The 21,268-nt window shown below is 43.7% G+C and overlaps 1 protein-coding gene across 2 annotated transcripts in view; it reads right to left on the bottom strand.

Moving 5' to 3' along the window:
* DLL3 (delta like canonical Notch ligand 3) overlaps positions 1-21,268 on the bottom strand; it is a 156,301-nt gene that overhangs the window by 119,078 nt on the left and 15,955 nt on the right. The window contains exons 1-4 of one of the 2 annotated variants that reach the window (XM_081922100.1): positions 20,156-20,346; positions 19,413-19,470; positions 10,493-10,750; positions 3,926-4,287 (exon numbers count right to left, since the gene is read on the bottom strand). In XM_081922100.1, coding sequence (XP_081778226.1) covers positions 3,926-4,287; positions 10,493-10,750; positions 19,413-19,470; positions 20,156-20,158 — 681 coding nt within the window. In that variant the 5' untranslated portion in view covers positions 20,159-20,346. Of the gene's footprint in view, positions 1-3,925; positions 4,288-10,492; positions 10,751-19,412; positions 19,471-20,155; positions 20,347-21,268 lie in introns of those variants that run through there. The other variant, XM_081922099.1, reaches the window with a different exon arrangement.

The raw sequence follows: 21,268 nt of genomic DNA, 5'->3' as shown, positions 1-21,268 counted from the left end.
AACTAGTTACATGGGTAATAATAATAATTATCATCATCTCCATGGATTGTCTTGAAGGAAATACAGTGGTATCTCGGGTTAAGTACTTAATTCGTTCTGGAGGTCCTTTCTTAACCTGAAACTGTTCTTAACCTGAAGCACCACTTTAGCTAATGGGGCCTCCCGCTGCTGCTGCCGGAGCCCGATTTCTGTTCTTATCCTGAAGCAAAGTTCTTAACTCGAGGTACTATTTCTGGGTTAGCGGAGTCTGTAACCTGAAGCGTATGTAACCTGAAGCGTATGTAACCCAAGGTACCACTGTATCTGTAAAAAGGTTAACAGTGAAAGTTGCTTGGAACTGTTTGGAAAGGTTTGTACAAACTTGAAGTCAGAAGTTCAAGTTCAAGATTTTTCCAGTAGGTGGCACCCTTTGCTAAAATATCAACACTAAACACATGTTCACAGTAAGAATAGTTGCAGCTCATGCATTTAAAAATCACTGCAACAAAAAACACAACAAGCAACTATCAGGTGGGAAGGCTGACTAGTAAAGTTTTGAGGGCTAATTCAAGGCTGAATCAAGATGTAGGACATGTCAAAATGTTCTGGTGATCCAAGGATACCCATTTGTAAGTGCTTAGGCATTCAAACACACATTTTACTCTAGAAGCAGTTCAGATTAAAGCATTATCAGGCATCTGAAAAACCCAGGACACTGAAACATGGGGTCCTTTATAGGAGAAGGACATGGAGTGCTGTCCACGGAAGTTCCCCATCTCCCCAGTTTTGCACTTAACATAAAAGAGCTCCCTGAGGGCAGAAAAAGCTAGAAAACCACCGAGTTAAAGAAATGGAGTTGAGTATAAATTTTCCATTTTCAAACATTATCCAACTACAAGAGAAAGTGTGTTTTCAGGGGAAGGGGGGATGATATGACGACAAACCCTCACATTTAGGAAACAAAGGCTGATTTTGGCAAGTGATGTAGAATTTCCTTGAGAATCCCACCCCTTTATATTTTTCTATTATGACAGGCGGGAAGAAAAAGGAAGAGGTGCAAAAAGTTTCAGTGCAAAGTTAAATGCATCTTTGCATGTAAAGGTGTAGGTTTTAAAAAAAAATGAAATTACATTATTTGGGGGCAGGGATAACTGAAAAGTATCAGAGCACATTTGGAAGTTGAATTGATTCATTTTCTCCCCTGCTGCAGTCCTGAGACATACAGTGGTACCTCGGGTTAAGTACTTAATTCATTCCAGAATGAATAACCTGAAACTGTTCTTAACCTGAAGCACCACTTTAGCTAAAGGGGCCTCCCGCTGCTGCCGCGCCGCCGGAGCACGATTTCTGTTCTCATCCTGAAGCAAAGTTCTTAACTGAAGCACTATTTCTGGGTTAGCGGAGTCTGTAACCTGAAGCGTATGTAACCTGAGGTACCACTGTATTCCATTATGAAGCTGGTGTTAGCTTTTGTAAGGGTGGAAAATTCTTCCCTAGTGGGCTTTGTGTTAAAATCCTGCAGTAGACACACATTTGTTCATGTGCTGCTGAGCAAGCCACTTTGAATATTCCCTTTTATCTAAAGAAAACCCTCCTTAAAACATCTGTGTAACCATTTGCTTCTTATCTGCTACAAAAATTAAGCCTGAGTATATGCAGCTGCCTTTGTGCAGCCTTCTCTAGGTACCCTTGCCTTCCCCCCCTGCCCCATTCAAGATTTAAAGTATTGCACTTGGGCAAAAAAAAAAAAATGAGAGGCACAAATACAAGATGGGTGAAACCTGGCTTGAGAACAGTACATGGGAAAAGGATCTAGGAGTCTTGGTTGACCACAAACTTGACATGAGCCAACAGTATGACGCGGCAGCTAAAAAAGCCAATGCAATTCTGGGCTGCATCAATAGGCGTATAGCATCTAGATCAAGGGAAGTAATAGTGCCACTGTATTCTGCTCTGGTCAGACCTCACTTGGAGTACTGTGTCCAGTTCTGGGCACCACAGTTCAAGAAGGACATTGACAAACTGGAACGGGTCCAGAGGAGGGCAACCAAAATGGTCAAAGGCCTGGAAACGATGCCTTATGAGGAACGACTAAGGGAGCTGGGCATGTTTAGCCTGGAGAAGAGGAGGTTAAGGGGTGATATGATAGCCATGTTCAAATATATAAAAGAATGTCACATAGAGGAGGGAGAAAGGTTGTTTTCTGCTGCTCCAGAGAAGCGGACACGGAGCAATGGATCCAAACTACAAGAAAGAAGATTCCACCTAAACATTCGGAAGAACTTCCTGACAGTAAGAGCTGTTCGACAGTGGAATTTGCTGCCAAGGAGTGTGGTGGAGTCTCCTCCTTTGGAGGTCTTTAAGCAGAGGCTTGACAACCATATGCCAGGAGTGCTCTGATGGTGTTTCCTGCTTGGCAGGGGGTTGGACTCCATGGCCCTTGTGGTCTCTTCCAACTCTATGATTCTATGATTCTATGATTCTATGAAAGCACAAGTTGCTAAGGTTGCAGCAATTTGCATCGCTCAGGACACCAATGCGCATGCATTGTACTATATCAATAAAATAAACCTGACTCTCTTAAGACCACCTGCAGGGATCAAAGCACAGGAGAAATAGAACAAGCAACAAGAAACCTAACATAAGATGCATTTTTCCCACACTGAAAAACAGAAAATAAATAGAAGCACATTCCTCTCCAGAAACCTTACCTTTCAGCCAGCTTGTGTTGGATCAGTTTCATTTAAGTGCAACATAAATCATTTTTTTTTTTTCATAATCCTGGTTTCCTAAACAAAGTTGTCATTGGCACTTCTGAATGCAAGAGCACCTTTGCTAGCTAAAACCTGAACTCATTGCAAGGGTGTCTTGGTCAGGGCACGGAAATGTCAAATTTGCAAGTGGATAAATGTTTGCTCCCTGTTCCACACTGGATTCCTAGAGGGTTAGGGCTTGGATACCAGCATGCCAGGGTCAAGATGCCCACGTGCTGCCTGCTGTGCAAATTCTATTCAGTTTAATTCAGCATAGTTTAGAAAGGAGAACTCCCCTAGTGATTTATATCCCATCTTCATCTCGCAAAGTGTTGCCCCAAATGTGCTACATGATTGGCTTACGGCCAGACTGTCTGTACAAAACATATTTGCTCTCCCATTTGGGCTACTGAATTTCACCTCTGAAAGTTGTCGTTCATCTCTGGGTTTGGCCTTATGACTTCTGGTAAATATGTATAAGGTAAAGGTAGAGGGACCCCTGACCATTCGGTCCAGTCGTGGCCGACTCTGGGGTTGCGGCGCTCATCTCGCTTTGCTAGCCGAGGGAGCCGGCATACAGCTTCCGGGTCATGTGGCCAGCATGACTAAGCCGCTTCTGGCGAACCAGAGCAGCGCACGGAAACGCCATTTACCTTCCCACCGGAGTGGTACCTATTTATCTACTTGTACTGGTGTGCTTTCGAACTGCTAGGTGGGCAGGAGCAGGGACCGAGCAACGGGAGCTCACCCCGTTGCGGGGATTCGAACCACCGACCTTCTGATTGGCAAGTCCTAGGCTCTGTGGTTTAACCCACAGCGCCACCCGCTTCCCCTTGTATGGTAGACCATGTCTAATATGCAGAGAGTGAGAAAACAGCAGCTTCCCTAAGTGAGTTCATAGTTGGTGCAAGACTTCAACTTGCTCACAGAGCTCCTATAACTTTTATTATTAGGAAACTACCGTACATTATCTCTCTTCAGTGTAGCCCAAACTGTTTGCCAGGATTACTAAATGTGAATTTGGAAGCATCCCAGAACACAGAAATTACATTATCCACCTGTAATCTTACGAGAGATACCTACGCATCTGCTGTTACGCGGTGGATGTGCAAATGTGCAAAACGTATAGAAGTTGTGAGAATGGGTTTAGGAGAAAGGAAGGTGGAGTTTGAGGGATAAGGTGCTATACTGACATTGCAGCTGCCTCCATTCTTGCAAGGGTTGCTGTCGCATTCGTTGGTCTCGATCTCGCATTTCGTCCCCGCAAAACCAGCCCGGCAGCTGCAGGTGTAGCTCCCCGGCCCTGTGTTGGTGCAGGTGGCGCCATTCTTGCACGGGCGGTGGTTGGTGCAGTAGTTGAGGTCTTGGTTGCAGAAGAGCCCGCCCCAACCTTCTTGGCAGGTGCACTGCCAGGGCTGCACGCAGGTGCCGTGGAGGCAGCCCGGGTAGCGGACGCACTCGTCGCAGAAGTGCCCTTGCCAGCCGATACGACACTTGCACTCTCCAGGTTTCTCGCAGTACCCGTGGCTTTTGCTGCAGCTAGGCAGACAAATTGCTGAAAAGAGTTAAACAGAAAAGAAGGGAGGGGGAGCAGAGAGAGGAGGGGGGAGAGAGAGCCAGTGCTGTTGGTGTATAGATTTCACGCGTCACGCCAACATCTGGCGCCTGCCGCTGCACCAAACAAAAGGCCCACATGCCACCCAAAAGGCGAGCCACCATAGGACAGGGCATGGCTGGCTTGGAACACGCGCCCCCTTTTAATCTCTGGCTGCTCTCCATTGTTCCTCAGTAACAAAAGCAGAGTGTCTGGGGAAAGGGGGGGGGAATGTGCCCCCCCGACCCACTTTTAAAACTTGGCCTCCCCACCACATCCAGCTAAGGCACACTATAACAAAGGAATGGGGAATGTGTGGTTCACATGACCCTGGTTAATTATCCAGTCCCTCTCCCCCCCCCCTTTCCCCTTGGGAAGTTAACCAGCCCCTCCATATGCCAAGGCTCCAAGGGGAAGCTTTGTGAGGCAATTAAAGCGTTGTGATTTAAGGGACTGTAAAAGGAAGGATTCCCCAGGCCCACAGCCATTGCCATGGAGATTGGCAAAACCGACGAGGGCTGCGGAGCTAGGCCAAGTTTGCCCTTTCTGCCCATTATCCTGCTTCAGCTTTTGAGGATTAGAAGGGGTTCACACGTGCACATTTTGTGTGTCTCTCCCCACCCCCAGTCTAATCCTTTTAACATCTAAATAACTCACAAATCTGTATGAGCAACACAGGATCACCATCTCTGAGCCCAGAAACCTCAGGAAAAGGCAGGCAGCAGAATTAATCACACTTTCCGCTGTGAAAGGGGTAGCGCCTCTGAGCATCTTCAGAAAGTATCACACTCCACACTGCGCAATCAGGTGAGGGAGAGGCATTTCACCTTCCCGGAAACGTCATCCCGGAGATGACGTTGTGGGCTGGGAGCATTGGATGGTCCTCGGCCACATCATCCATAGGCCGTCCAAATCGGACAGTCCAGGGGTGTGGTGCAGGCTATTTAAATTGCCCGCGGCCGAGAACTCGTCCCTGTTTTTCTTAGGTTGAAGGTGAGGAGAGGTAGTGGTCATCACCTGCCCCTCCTATTCAAGGGTATTCCGTTAAACTTTTAAGGAATCCAGGGGGCATGGTCTCCGTCCGAAGCCCCAGACCGAGGGGGGGGTAGGGCCATGTCACAACCCCTAGCGGTGACCCTGGGGGAGTCCCTAGTTGATGTGTATCAGCAGGGCTCCCCCTACTGGTGGTTAACCCTCCCAAGACTCCTGCAGACAGGCAGAAGTCAGATATAGTTGTGTGGTTTCCAATGCCTAAGCCAATACCAAGGAACGTGGGTGGCGCTGTGGGTTAAACCACAGAGCCTAGGACTTGCCTATCAGAAGGTCAGCGGTCCGAATCCCCGTGACAGGGTAAGCTCCCGTTGCTCGGTCCCTGCTCCTGCCAACCTAGCAGTTCGAAAGCAAGTGCAAGTAGATAAATAGGTACCGCTCTGGTGGGAAGGTAAATGGCGTTTCCGTGCGCTGCTCTGGTTTCGCCAGAAGTAGCTTAGTCATGCCGGCCACATGACCCGGAAAAACTGTCTGCGGACAAATGCTGGCTCCCTCGGCCAGTAAAGCGAGATGAGCGCCGCACCCCAGAGTCGGTCACGACTGGGCCTAATGGTCAGGGGTCCCTTTACCTTTAAGCCAATACCACTCACATTCTGTAACCAATAAAGTTGAGGACTTTTTCGCCCATTAACCTAAAATACTGTTTCATGTGTCTTTATTCCACTTCCTGGGAGAGTTTGGGACCTGGCCAAACAACAATGTTTTCCGGGTCAAAAGGAATGACTTCTCTCTCCCTCACAGCATGAAAGAAAGGGTGTCTCTTGCTAGCGGTGGTTTTGCCTATTTTAAGAAAATCCCTTGCTTTCAATAATGTGACAGTTTGGGAACCCAATTGCCTAAGTCAGAGAGACCAATCTCCGTCAAGCAACAGCCAGCCAAATGTTTCTGAAAGCTCAACCAGAAGAGAATGATTAACATATTGGTTTCAGTTACCTTTCATGGACAATATCTGTTTATAAGACCTCTCCTCTTTGATGGGTTTACTCAAACTTTCTTAAGACTATCTAAGCTAGGCGAGGTCACACCACCACAGCTTCTGGGAGTGAATTCTAAACATAAATTTTGCACTAAACCTAACCCGACTGCCCATCCATTTCAATTAATGGGAGTGAAAAAATATTTCAGGCACTTCAATCCATGGTTTATAACTTTTATTTTTAAAAAATTACTTTAAAATTACTATTATTTTCTCTAAACTAACAACTCTTTTAGTCCTTCCCTACAATCTCTTGATCCTTTAAACTGCATTGACATTAAAACCCCAATCTTTCCTTCAGCACAAGCAATGTTTTTCTTTTGGTTGTCAGGGTCTATTTGTCAAGGCCTGGTAGCTATCTAAATTCTCCTATAGATTTGGGGTCATAGGAGACTCTCAAAAGGCTGCAAATACACATAAAATCGTTTCTCCCTCACCTGCTTCTTACACCACTGTTTTCAACAATGGGGGAAATAAGGAACCTGTGGCCTTCCAGGTGTTTTCTGACTCCAGCAGCCAGCCTGGTCAGTGTCCAGGGCTGATGGGAGCTGTAACCCTGAAACTTACAAATGCTCATAGGTTCCCCATCTCTAGTCTATAGCTAAGGGGGTCAATTGCTCTGCAGTGTTTTGAACACTGTATACCCAGGTATATTTGATGACAGAGAGAATTACACTAAGAAGGCAGTTACAACCCGCCGCCCCCCAGGACACACACACACAAAAGGAGGGAGCTCGTTCAAACAGTGCAGAGTCAATGTTCCAGCACTGAAATTATCCCAACATGGTGAAAACTCTTGATTAACAGAAATAATGGGTTGTATCCAGAGGAGTTAAAGGTAAAGGTAAAGGGACCCTGGCCGTTAGGTCCAGTCGTGGCCGACTCTGGGGTTGTGGCACTCACCTCGCTTTACTGGCCAAGGGAGCCGGTGTACAGCTTCCGGGTCATGTGGCCAGCATGACTAAGCCGCTTCTGGCGAACCAGAGCAGCGCATGGAAACGCCGTTTACCTTCCTGCTGAAGCGGTACCTATTTATCTATTTGCACTTTGACGTGCTTTCGAACTGCTAGGTTGGCAGGAGCAGGGACCGAGCAATGGGAGCTAACCCCGTCATTGCGGGGATTCGAACCGCCGACCTTCTGATAGGCAAGCCCTAGGCTCTGGGGTTTAACTCACAGCACCACCCACATCCAGAGCCATTGGGGGTTAGCAAAACCAGGGGGTTAGCAGGCCCGGGGTGTGTGTGTGTGTTTGTGTGCAAAAATCATCACAGAAATTTGTCTCCAGTTATCTGTGTATGGTCATGAGTTTAGACAAGAGCTTGGAGCTGAGCAGTAGGAGAAATGGCAAGGTTGCATGAAGGTCGACTGCTGGAAACTATGGAGTGTGTGATGTATTTGTGTGCAGCGCTGCACTACCACTGTCAAGGCAAGATCAAGCGGGAGAGAAACTTACTGTCCTCTTGCACCACAGCTCAAAGACGTGTGAACATTTTTTTGCCCTTTCTCCTTCGTCCTCACTTCGAATACTTCAAGTACTTAGGTCACATAAAATGTAGAATTTTTTCATGGGGCTACTGCAGTAAAGTGATTTTTTTCTGAGGAGGAGGGCACCAAAATACCTCCTTGCCAAGGCACAAGGGACCCTAGGTACACCACTGGTTGCATCCAGAGTAAACCTATTAAAATTAATGGACAAAACTAACTTAAGTCTGCTAACATTAATGGGGCTACTCTGAGTAGACCTTGTCTGCATATATCCCATAGCTACTATATGTTAAGGCAGCAGTTTGATAAAGAGGTGTTAAACCACCAAAAAAACTCCAACCGCTATGGATTGACTTGCAAGAAAAGTGATCCATGATTAAGAATGTAAGAACTACCTTGCTGGCAAAGCTCATTTAGTCTAGTATCCTGTTTCCAACTGTGGCTGGGAAAGTGTTTCTAGGAAACCCACAAGGAGAGAACCAAGGTGACATATTTCAACCTTTTACCCCACCAAATTCAACTGACATTCTGAGGTAGACTGCCTCCATACCTGGAAGTTCCATTTAGCCATCACAGGAAATAGCCATGAATAAACCAACCCTATCTGAATTTCTTATAATATGAAAGCCATCTACCCTAGTGAACCATCACAAATCTTCTGGCAGAGAACGCCATTGTGTGAATAAATAGTTGGTCTGTCCAGGATTTACTGCCAACCAAATTAGTGGAGAGACTCTGAACTCTAATGTTATGGGAGAGGGAAGAAAACCTCTCTTCCTTTCTCTGCACCATAAATAATTTTACAAGCCCATCACATGCCCTTAGTCACCTTTCTTCTAAACTATAAAAGCTCAATATAGCTTTTTCTCAACGGAAAAAAGTTCCAGTCACTTGCTCTGTTTTTCTCCCTTTTTCTGTTTCTACAGTATATACCATGGTCTGAAGCTCAACATCAAAAAAACGAAGATCATGGCCACTGGTCCCATCACCTCCTGGCAAATAGAAGGGGAAGAAATGGAGGTAGTGAGAGATTTTACTTTCTTGGGCTCAATGATCACTGCAGATGGTGACAGCAGCCACGAAATTAAAAGACGCCTGCTTCTTGGGAGAAGGGCAATGACAGGCCTAGACAGCATCTTGAGAAGTAGAGACATCACCTTACCAACAAAGGTTCGTATAGTTAAAGCTATGGTTTTCCCAGTAGTGATGTATGGAAGTGAGAGCTGGACCATAAAGAAGGCTGATCGCCGAAGAATTGATGCTTTTGAATTATGGTGCTGGAGGAGACTCTTGAGAGTCCCATGGACTGCAAGAAGATCAAACCTCTCCATACTGAAGGAAATCAACCCTGAGTGCTCACTGGAAGGACAGATTGTGAAGCTGAGGCTCCAGTACTTTGGCCACCTCATGAGAAGAGAAGACTCCCTGGAGAAGACCCTGATGTTGGGAAAGATGGAGGGCACAAGGAGAAGGGGACGGCAGAGGACGAGATGGTTGGATAGTGTTTTCGAGGTTACCAGCATGAGTTTGACCAAACTGCGGGAGGCAGTGGAGGACAGAGGTGCCTGGCGTTCTCTGGTCCATGGGGTCACGAAGAGTCGGACACGACTAAACGACTAAACAACAACAACACAGTATATACCGTATTTTTTTGCTCTATAAGACTCATTTTTCCCTCCTAAAAAGTAAGGGGAAATGTGTGTGCGCCTTATGGAGCGAATGCAGGCTGCGCAGCTATCCCAGAAGCCAGAACAGCAAGAGGGATTGCTGCTTTCGCTGCGCAGCGATCCCTCTTGCTGTTCTGGCTTCTGAGATTCAGAGTATTTTTTTTCTTGTTTTCCTCCTCCAAAAACTAGGTGCGTCTTATGGTCTGGTGCGTCTTATAGAGTGAAAAATACGGTACCTTATATACTTCATGACCCATCTTACTTCATTTCTTTGTTATTGTTTTTAATGTGGTTTAATGTTGTAATCTTCCCTGGAACCACAGGGTGAAGTGCAGGTAATAAATACCACATAAAAGTAATAATATCCTCTAGAGCGAAGCAACCACACGAACACACATTATCCCATGTGTAGCCACCCTTTGCTAATATGTAAAGGCTATTATGATACTACCTATTTTAAATCCCTTTCCTAATAATTCTTAGCAGAACAGATTCCACAACAAAAGTCTGCAACCCCACGAAGGCATGGCCAAACTTGGCCTTCCAGCTCTTTGGGGACTACAATTCCCATCATCTCTGACCACTGGTCCTGTTAGCTAGGGATGATGGGAGTTGTAGTCCCAAAAACAGCTGGAGGGACAAGTTTGGCCATGCCTGCATGGTGTGGCAGACTTTTGTTGCCATAGGGTTCTGTATGTAGGTCACTGGAAAACACCATATACTCTCCCACTATAGATGCATTGATAATTTAGTATTGGCCACCTGACATTGATTCTTCAGCTGTGGTTCCTGCACTGAAGAGGGGTTGGACTAGATGAACCTTGGCGTACCTTCCAACTCAACAGTTCTATGATTCTATTGTTTTATGTTAAATGGGAGTCGTGTTAAATTCATGCAAGTGAAATGCCAGCGTCTCAGCTCTACTCCTTCCCCCTACTACTACAAGCTGTGATTGCTACACCCTCCTCTCCTTAGAGGCTACTTACGCTCAGAGCAGTATTCGCCCCGCCACCCTGCCAGGCAGAGTCGGCTGCCCAGCTCATTACAGGTGTAGTGTCCAAAGGTATCGTCCCGCGGCCGGCAGTAGTCCGAGCAGCTTTCCCCATAGTAGTGCTCATCGCAGGTGACGTGGTAGGAGTAACGCAGCTCACTTTGGTCTCCCAGCTGTACATCTTGCGACCAATCCTCACCCACAGCCAAGCGGCGGCGCGTAGCCAAGCGACTGATCAACCTCTGGGCATCCTCTGGAGAAAGGGAGAAAAGGTGGCAGACAGATAGGTCATTAAGCAATGGGAAGAATGGTGGGCAGGGAGAGCGAGAGATACGCCTCCAGCCAGAAGTGTTGAATGGTCACTGCAAAATGTGAAGGTTTATTATTCTTTCAAAAGTTGTGTATGTCTTTAAGGGCCAGGGCAAATAACGAGACCCAGTCATACAGCTGTGAAACATAGCAGGCGCTGCTAGGTTGTGTTAATTAAGCTGTGTCAGCATTTGGGCATAGTATATAAGGGGCAGCACCCAGCTCTCTCATCACCCTGGGGGGTGGGGGTTGGGTCATGTTTGTTGTTGTTATCTTTAGTGTAAAAGGAGTTTTTGTTTTGTTATTAAAGTTCTTTTTGTGTTCCTTGTTATGCATGGTCTCCCCAGCAAGCTCTCTGCAGCGCTAAAGGTAAAGGTACCCCTGCCCGTACGGGCCAGTCTTGACAGACTCTGGGGTTGTGCGCCCATCTCACTTAAGAGGCCAGGGGCCAGCGCTGTCCGGAGACACTTCCGGGTCACGTGGCCAGCGTGACATCGCTGCTCTGGCGAGCCAGAGCCGCACACGGAAACGCCGTTTACCTTCCCGCTAGAAAGCGGTCCCTATTTATCTACTTGCACCCGGAGGTGCTTTCGAACTGCTAGGTTGGCAGGCGCTGGGACCAAGCAGCGGGAGCGCACCCCGCCGCAGGGATTCGAACCGCCGACCTTTCGATCTGCAAGTCCTAGGCACTGAGGCTTTAACCCACAGCGCCACCTGCGTCCCCTCTGCAGCGCTACTCAACTGCAAATAGCCAACAAGAAGCGAGGTTCGAAGCTTTGAATCCAAGAATCACAGGCTTTTGGAAGGCAGGGGCTTCAAGAAATCGTGCTGGAAAAAGCTCTGGGCGTATCAAAATCAGCAAATTCATACTGGATACTTCTGTAGTCAGGAGAGCACAGTTCACATCTGTACTGTTCGCATGCGACCTTGAGGGGAAAGGTACGGGCACAGCACAGCCATCATGGCTAACAGCCACTGACAGCAGTATCCTCCATGAAACGGCCTAATCCTCTTTTTAAAGCCACCCAAGTAGGTGACCATCACTGCCTCCTGCTCCATAGTCTAACTCTGCACTGTGTAAATTTGCAGTGGAATTTGCTGCCAAGGAGTGTGGTGGAGTCTCCTTCTTTGGAGGTCTTTAAGCAGAGGCTTGACAACCATATGTCAGGAGTGCTCTGATGGTGTTTCCTGCTTGCAGGGGGTTGGACTCCATGGCCCTTGTGGTCTCTTCCAACTCTATGATTCTATGATTCTAAAGAAATACTTTATCATCTAATATTCAGCTTCACTGGATGCCCCTGAATTCTAGTGTTGTGAGAGGAAGAAACACTTTTCTCTATTCACTTTTTCCATGCCACGCATGAGTTTTATAAACTTCTGTAAGGATACGGGTGGCACTGTGGGTTAAATCACAGAGCATAGAATTTGCCGATCAGAAGGTCGGCGGTTCGAATCCCCGCAACGGGGTGAGCTCCCATTGCTCGGTCCCTGCTCCTGCCCACCTAGCAGTTAGAAAGCACGTCAAAGTGCAAGTAGATAAATAGCTACCACTCTGGCGGGAAGGTAAATGGCGTTTTCGTGCACTGCTCTGGTTTTCCAGAAGCGGCTTAGTCCTGCTGGCCACATGACCCGGAAGCTGTACGCCGGCTCCCTCGGCCAGTAAAGCGAGATGAGCGCCGCAACCCCAGAGTCGTTCGCGACTGAACTTAACTGTCAGGGGTCCTTTACCTTTACCTTTTAAGGTCACCTCTTACTCACCTTTGAACTAAAAAGTTCCAAATGCTGCATTTCCTCATAGCGGAGTTGCTCCATTTCCTTTAACATTTTGGTTGCCCTTTTTGGAACCTTTTCCAATTCTATAATATCCTTTGTGAGATGAGGTGACCAGAACCGTACAAAGAATTACAAATGTAGTCACACAATAAATATATAAGAACCTTGGGATTCTTTACTACTACTCTACGTTTGTGTACATGTTTTTCCTGCTCCTTATTTTATCCTCAGAAGAACTCTATGAAGTAGGTTAGTCTGAGAGACAGTAACTGGCCTAATAATAATAATAATATTTTTATTTATATCCCGCCTTCCCCAGCCAAAACCGGGCTCAGAGCGACTAAAAAGTAAAAATAGCACAGTGTACATAAAATCACACAGTCAAAGAATTAAAATACATACTAAAATCAATTCAGAATCAAATTCATGGCAACCACTGGGCTAGAGTTCTATGAGGGTTACCAAAGGAGGGGGTCAGACTGTGCCTTGACCAAAGGCCTGGTGGAACAGCTCCGTCTTGCAGGCCCTGCAGAAAGATGTCAAATCCCGCAGGGCCCTGGTCTCTTGTGGCAGAGTGTTCCACCAGATCGGGGCCAGAGCTGAAAAGACCCCAGTTGTGGTTGAGGCCAGCCTAACCTCCCCGTGGCCCGGGACCTCCAAGATGTTTTTGTTTGAAGACCGTAAGGTCCTCTGTGGGACATACCAGGAGAGGCGGTCCCGTAGGTACGAGGGTCCTAAGCCGTATAGGGCTTTAAAGGTTAAAACCAGCACCTTAAACCTGACCCTGTACTCCACCGGGAGCCAGTGCAGCTGGTAAAGCACTGGATAAATGTGATCCCACGGCAAGGACCCCATAAGGAGTCCTCTGCAAGGCACCAAGTAAGCATCATGGGTGAGCATATATTTCAGTCTTGTGCCCCCTAACTGCTACACAAAACTAGCTGTTATCTGTGTCCTTTTCTAGTATTAACATTTTCTATTAAAAATATTTTGATTGTAGATTGTTGCTCTTTTTCTAAATTGATCCAAATGGTCACACCTAAGGGCCAGAAACGCATCTTGCACTTAATAAACCATGCTTCCTAAAGCTTAGCAAAATAAGGATGCTGTTATTAAGATGGACAGCTGTGTGCACCAACAATCACTTCCAGGGCTTGATGAGTTTTCTGGGATGGTGCGGAAGCAAAGAAGACATGCAAAATGTGGCCATGAGTGCAGAACCCAGCTTCCTCAGAAACTACCATTTCCTTGTGTGTAAATTCCTATCACTTGTGGGGTATGCTTGAAACTGTTGATGCCTACAAAGATTTTAGAAGCTAAAGAAGTTTGACTGTCACTGTGTGTAGGGCATTAGCTAGCCTACATCTGGGACCCCCAGTGTGGTACCTCTGGATACACAATTCCCACTAAGGCTCCTACTTTTTATTTGCTAAGGATAGAAATTGTTTTTTGCTAGGAGGGGTTTTTCTGCTTCTTGTCTGTATTTTGTTTTGTGAAGGGGCGTTGTCTATGGAGTCAGTGTTTCTTCTTTGAAATGGGTATTTTGTGATGCCCATAACAGCTTTTATTTCCAGTTTTGCTCCTGAGCCTCTCCCCTTGACTACCCAAATCAGAATTACACCATATGAAATTATGCAAATTTGTTCCAATTTCCACAGATCACACAGTGGTCATAATATTTTAAGTGCAGAATTTGAGATTGCCTGAACTCTGAATACAGAGCCCTGGTCAGTGAGGTGAGGTGAGAATATTCTCCGGTGCCCCTGGTTCCTTTCATGTAAGTGCATTCTTTGAAGAGCTCTCATTTTGAATGAAATAGACATGTAAGGATTTAACAGCACTCTGAGAAGTATTTTTAGGCTTTTTGAGATTTTTTTCCAGGCTCGTGGGTTTCATTCATAGCCCGACCTGGCCACAGTGATCCATGCGACAGTCACCTCCAGGCTTGACTACTGTAACTCGCTCTACGTGGGGCTGCCCTTGAAGCTGTCCCAGAAACTCCAGCGGGTACAGAATGCTGCAGCGAGGCTCCTCATGGGGTCTCTGCCACGGGAGCATCTTCACCCAGTGCTTTTCCAGCTGCACTGGCTCCCGGTGGAGTACAGGGTCAGATTTAAGGTGCTGCTTTTGACCTTTAAAGCCCTTCACGGCCTAGGACCCTCGTACCTACGGGACCGCCTCTCCTGGTATGCCCCACGGAGAGTCCCAAGGTCCATAAATAACAACACCCTAGTGGTCCCAGGCCCTAAGGAAGCCAGATTAGCCGCAACCAGAGCCAGGGCCTTTTCAACACTGGCCCCGGCCTGATGGAACACTCAGTCTCATGAGACCAGGGCCCGGCAGGATCCGATTTCTTTCCGCAGGGCCAGTAAGACAGAGTTGTTCCGCCTGGCCTTTGGCTTGGAGTCAATTTGATTCCCTCCCCTTCTTTCTTTTTCCTTTCTCCTCCTGTGATGAGGCTGCATTTTAATATTTTAATGTTTCAATATTTTAATGTTGTATTTTAATCTTGTTTTTAAGTTGTATTCATTCAACTTGTTTTTATTATTGCTTGTTAGCCGCCCTGAGCCCGGCCTTGGCTGGGGAGGGCAGGGTATAAATAAAAATTATTATTATTATTACCACAAGGTGAGATGCGAAAGAAAGTGGGGGCTTTGCCCTGCCAGACTTAAGGCTGTACTATGAATCAGCAGCTTTCTGCTGGTTAAAAGACTGGCTACTTCTTGAAGACACTGATGTATTGGACTTGGAAGGTTTTAACAATGCCTTTGGTTGGCATGCATATCTATGGTATGACAAGGTTAAGATTAACAAGGTTTTCAAGAATCATATTGTCAGAAAAGCAGTGTTTAATGTCTGGACAAAATATAAAGACTTATTGGAAAATAAAACTCCAAGGTGGCTTTCACCATTGGAAGCTAAGGCCCGAAAAATACCCAATATGGAGGCCAATTGGCCAAAGTATTGGGAAATATTAGAAAAAGATGGAGACAATTGGAAACTGCAGAGTATGGAGAAAATGAGAGATAAAGTGCGAGATTGGTTACATTATGCTCAGATTAAGGAAGTTTTTAAACTTGACAAAAAGTTAGGGTTCCAGGTGGAGAAATCGAAGTTGGAAACGGAATTGTTAGAGCCTAAGACTAAGGTACTTTCAAGAATGTACAACTTGCTGTTAAAGTGGAACACACAAGATGAAACAGTAAAGTCGGCTATGATAAGGTGGGCACAGGACATTGGGTATAATATCACGTTTGAGGACTGGGAAAGGTTATGGACTACTGGGTTGAATTTCACTGCATGTAATGCTTTGAAAGAAAATGTAATGAAAATGATATACAGATGGTATATGACCCCAGACAAACTTGCAAAAATATACCACCTGTCTGATAATAAGTGTTGGAAATGTAAAGAAAGTGAAGGAACAATAGCAATAGAATTCCCTACAGCATCCCACTTTTTAATTACTTTTTTTTTTTTACACCTCAGGAAGAACTTATTTTCAGACAATTCAGGCTTGGAATAAGCCTCATTTCAAGCATCTGTGTTTCTTCTCCGTTTTGATTATTATTTATTAAATATGTATACTACCTTTCATCCATAGATCAGCTAACTAGGAGCTGCCTGGTTCATTTCTCATGTTTGTATGAGCTCTCTCTGAGACCTTTAGAGAACCACTTCTTTTTCAGCAGGACTGACATAAACTCGGGCAGTAAAAGATGGGAATGGGAAGTTATTAATTAGATAAAAATTGTTCTGTACTGGCAAAAAGATACAAAATAAGGAAACACAGAAGGGCAGGTAGGGAAGTCGAAGAAAATATGGATCGATCATGTAAAGACTGTGGGGTGGGTTTGTTTTTTTTGTTAAAATACATATATGAGACAATTAAACATAAAATAACATTTATAAAAGAAAAAAAGCTTTAACACCTCCACTCCTGCCTGTAACAGGAGGAGGCTACTGGGGAGAAAACAGAACTTTTATTCCCAGTATTACACTATCCGTATTTCATATTCTTCATCATCATACATTATTAGAGAAGGAAAGAGAGACTGAGAGGTGAGTTGACATCTTTAAATACAGTGGTACTTCAGTTTTTGAACAGCTTAGTTCACGAACAACTTGGAACCCAAACGCTCCAAAACCGGAAGTAAATGTTCCGGTTTTCGAACATTTTTTCGGAAGCCAAACATGCTCCGTTTTGCATCCCCTTGTGTTTCCTGTTGTGCTTCTAATTTGCGCCCCCCCCCCCATTGTAATTCAAGCCTTCCGTTTCCGATTGCAGTGTTCTGTAGTGATATTTGGAGCTTATATTGGGTGCTTTTGTTTCTGCTACAGTGGTACCTCGCAAGACGAATGCCTCGTAAGACGAAAAACTCGCAAGACGAAAGAGTTTTTCGTTTTTTGAGTTGCTTCGCAAGGCGAATTTCCCTATGGGCTTGCTTTGCAAGACGAAAACGTATTGCAAGTTTCAATGCATTCCTATGGGAATTTGGTTGCAATGCATTCCTATGGGAATCCGTGCTTCGCAAGACGAAAAATTCGCAAGACGAAAAAACTCGCAGAACGAATTAATTTCGTCTTGCGAGGTACCACTGTATTTGTTATTGTTTTGCTATTTTGTTTTTGCTATTTGTTTTGCGTTTTGTGTTTTGGGGCTTTTTCAGTTCGTTTGTTTTTGTGACTGTGTGGAGCCCAGTTCAGCTAATGATTGACTGATTGTGTGACTGTGGAAATGGATAAAAGCCCCCCATCCAAGTGCAGGTAAGAAATAATAATAACTTTTATAATTTTTATCATCTAAAATACTGATTTATTTTTTTTAGAGTACAATACATTGATTCCTGCTTTCATTTTATGGATCAATGGTCTCTTTAGATAGCAAAATTCATGTTCAATTGCTGTATTAAGGGTTGTTTTTAAAAGTCTGGAACCGATTAATGACTCAATGACTCAAAAATGACTCAAAAATGAAAACCCACAAACATTTAAGACCTTCGATACAAAATATATATACCGTATTTTTTGCTCTATAAGACTCACTTTTTCCCTTCCTAAAAAGGATGGGGAAATGTGCGTGCGTCTTATGGAGCGAATGCAGGCTGCACTGTTATCCCAGAAGACAGAACAGCAAGAGGGATTCCTGCTTTCGCTGCGCAGTGATCCCTCTTGCTGTTCTGGCTTTTGAGATTCAGAATATTTTTTTCTTGTTTTCCTCCTCCAAAAACTAGGTGCGTCTTGTGGTCTGGTGCGTCTTATAGAGTGAAAAATACGGTATATGAAGTTTTAAGGATAATTCATAAGCCTTTTCGGTTCACATTTTTAAAGGAACAATTTTACCTCAAAACTTATTAGGAATAAGGAATGTAATGCTTTCTAAGATAAGGCTCACTTCGTGAGAAGAATTAACATTCTATTTAAGATAAAAGAGTGTTAAGGCAAGTTAAGATAAATATAGGATGGAGATGTTACAAATGTGCAAAATAAAAGGTAACAGAAGGAAACCAGAAAAAGGACAGAGGGAAGTCGTATTCTCGGCAGAGCAAATGAGATAATGATTGTTATGTTATGGTTCTATATAATTGTTAAAATTTGAAAATCAATAAAATTATATGCAAAAGAAAAGAAAAGAGGAATGTAGTCCTGTTTAGGGAAGCTTTAAATGTTTAACTGTCTATTGTATTTTAATATTTTGTTGGAAGCTGCCCAGAGTGGCTGGTGAAACCCAGCCAGATAGTCGGGGTAATAAATAATAATAATCATAATAATAATAATAATTTATTATTCTAAAAAGGAGACCGTTTACCAAAAACAAAAAAAGAATCATGTTGAGGATGAAGGAAGTCAATTAGAAGAAAAGAAGAACTGAAATATGGTACATATATCTCGTTACAGGTAGGTAGCTATGTTGGTCTGCTGTCGTTGAAACAAAATTTAAAAATTCCTTCCAGTAGCACCTTAGAGACCAACTAAGTTAGTTCTTGGTATGAGCTTTCGTGTGCATGCACACTTCTTCAGATACCTTCTTCAGATATTTCGTGCACATACACGAAAGCTCATACCAATAACTAACTTAGTTGGTCTCTAAGGTGCTACTGGAAGGAATTTTTTTATTATGGTACATATATATTATTATTTGTTTTGTATAAGTTTTTGTACGTTATCATGTCTTACAGTGGTACCTCGGGTTACATACGCTTCAGGTTACAGACTCCGCTAACCCAGAAATAGTGCTTCAGGTTAAGAACTTTGCTTCAGGATGAGAACAGAAATCGCACGGCGGCAGCAGGAGGCCCCATTAGCTAAAGTGTTGCTTCAGGTTAAGAACAGTTTCAGGTTAAGAACGGACCTCCAGAACGAATTAAGTTCTTAACCCGAGGTACCACTGTATTTGTATTTGTGTGTGTGCGTTTTGTTGTTGTTTGCTTTTCCTTTGATTCTGTACTATTATTTCCAAGTTTAGTTTGACAAGTGTGTATGTTTATGTGTTGTAAATAAACTCAATGGAAACAAACAAACAAACAAAAAAGGAATGTAGCGCTTTCTATATCTCTCACACGATAACTTTCCTATTCCTGCCCATAGCTGTCAACGTTTCCCTTTTTTAAAGGGAAATTCCCTTATTCCGAATAGGATTCCTCGCAAGAAAAGGGAAAAGTTGACAGCTATGTTCCTGCCCCCTTAGCGTATTTTTTGGTCATTGTTTCATCTCTCTCTTATTGCTCTGGGTGTGCTATTGGCCTACTTTACAGGATTGTTGTTTGGACTTATGAATGTGCAGCACTTTGAATATTTTCACCATATACTGTAACTTTTTTTTTTTAACTTACCTGTCGATGGCTCTCCTGAGTCTGCCCTCCAAGACTCAATAATGAGGGAAAAGGTGCCCTGGGAGAGAAGGGAAAAGAGAAAAGACAAGTGAGAGACTTGAGGAAATACAGCAGATGTTTTTTCTACTATAAAAAGCTGCCAGTTTTCATTACTCATGGGGGGGGGGTTAAATTTGGCAAAAAAAAACCAATTCCAAGTTTAGAATAGCCCCCAAGCATATGGAACATGGGAGAAGCTCAAGTTCCCTTAATTTAAACATTTATATCCCACCGTTTAAACCTGTACGCACATTTGTGGCAGCACACAACAGAAGAAAAATCCTTTAAAACATTCGTTAAACACACACACACACACATTTGATTGACTGAGCTGAGAAATAAGACCAAGGGTACATACTGATATAGGAATGGATTAGATAAAATGTAAAGAAATATACAATCATAAGAGTACATTCATTTGTAAAAAAGGAATATACAACGGGATAGACAGGAAGTCCAAAGTGTTGGCACATGTATGATTTTGGAATAGTTTTTTGTCCTTGTTTCTTTTCTTTAGGTATCTAAACCTTGTATATAAACTTTGTATACATGCTGAAAATTATATTATAATAAGCCTTGTGATGTAATATGATAATGTTTACCGATGTAACACAATAACGTTAATAAAACTCAAAAAAATAATAAAAATAACACACACACATACACACACACACACTTTCTCTCTCAAAAAAAAATCCACACACCATCAGTCATCATAAAATCTGCTCCCTTTTTAAAATATGTTGAACAGGGTCCAAACCACTTTAATGAAGCCTGTGAGATTCAAGTGGGTAGCCATGTTGGGTCTGCCGTAGTCAAAACAAATTAAAACAATTCTTTAAAAAGGTAGTTAAAAAGACTCTTCTTAAAAACCTAAAAACTCCCTTTAAAGAATCAAGGCTTCAAAAGCGTTGTATTATATACTCAGTTGGTCTCTAAGGTGCTACATTATAATTTTTAAATTCTTTCAGAAGGATTCTTTTAAAGACCTTCTTAGATCATATAACTTTTTTGAAGACTTGACCGTTTTAAGGGAGTTTTTAGGTTTTTAAGAAGAGTCTTTTTTCACTACCTTTTTAAAGAATTGCTTTAATTTATTTTGACTGTGAGACTGGGTTATACGCCTTCTCCATGTTTGAACAGCAGCCTTACCTCCCACAAAAAACTACTTTTGAAGTAAAACTGAAGAGGGGGAAGAAGAAAAGCTAATTCTAATAAAATCAACTCCTTCGATTTACTATCTTCTTCTCTTTTCTTAATAATCTAAATCCATAATGCTTTACAATTCATTCTTATTCTAATCCTAAACCTATTTGATACTTTCAAGTGACTTCTAATTATATAACATTACAACATTTGGCTAAATAATCTTTGAATTTCTTCCAATCTTCTTGATACTCTTTTCTGGTCGCGGATTCTTCCAATCAGGTCGGCCAGCAAAAAGTCCAACACCTTCACCTGCCATTCTTCTACTGTTGGTATTTCTTGAAATTTCCAGTTTTTAGCTAGTAGCAGTCTTGCCGCTATAGTGGCATACAAAAATAATCTAACATCTTTTTTGAGCTAAAGTCAAAACTAAAATACAGCATCTGCTAAATTTTTTAGCACATATGTCACTTGGTCTGCTTCTACCGACCAGAAGGGAACAGTTATGTGAACAGGATTTTTTGAGGAAAATGGCCGAGTCCCAGCGCCACCCGCACTCTTGCCTTTCCAGAACTTGAGATTATTATTTTTTTCTAATTGGAGCCTTGTGTAAAATAGAACGAAATTCATTTAGCCACAAGGAGGAGATAACCATCTGGGGCTATTGTTTT

The sequence above is a fragment of the Podarcis melisellensis genome, assembly GCF_964234715.1.
Source record: "Podarcis melisellensis genome assembly, chromosome: 8".
Classification (NCBI taxonomy): Eukaryota; Metazoa; Chordata; class Lepidosauria; order Squamata; family Lacertidae; genus Podarcis; species Podarcis melisellensis.
Note: the sequence above shows the minus strand (reverse complement) of the source record. Positions and strands in the feature narration are given on the sequence as shown.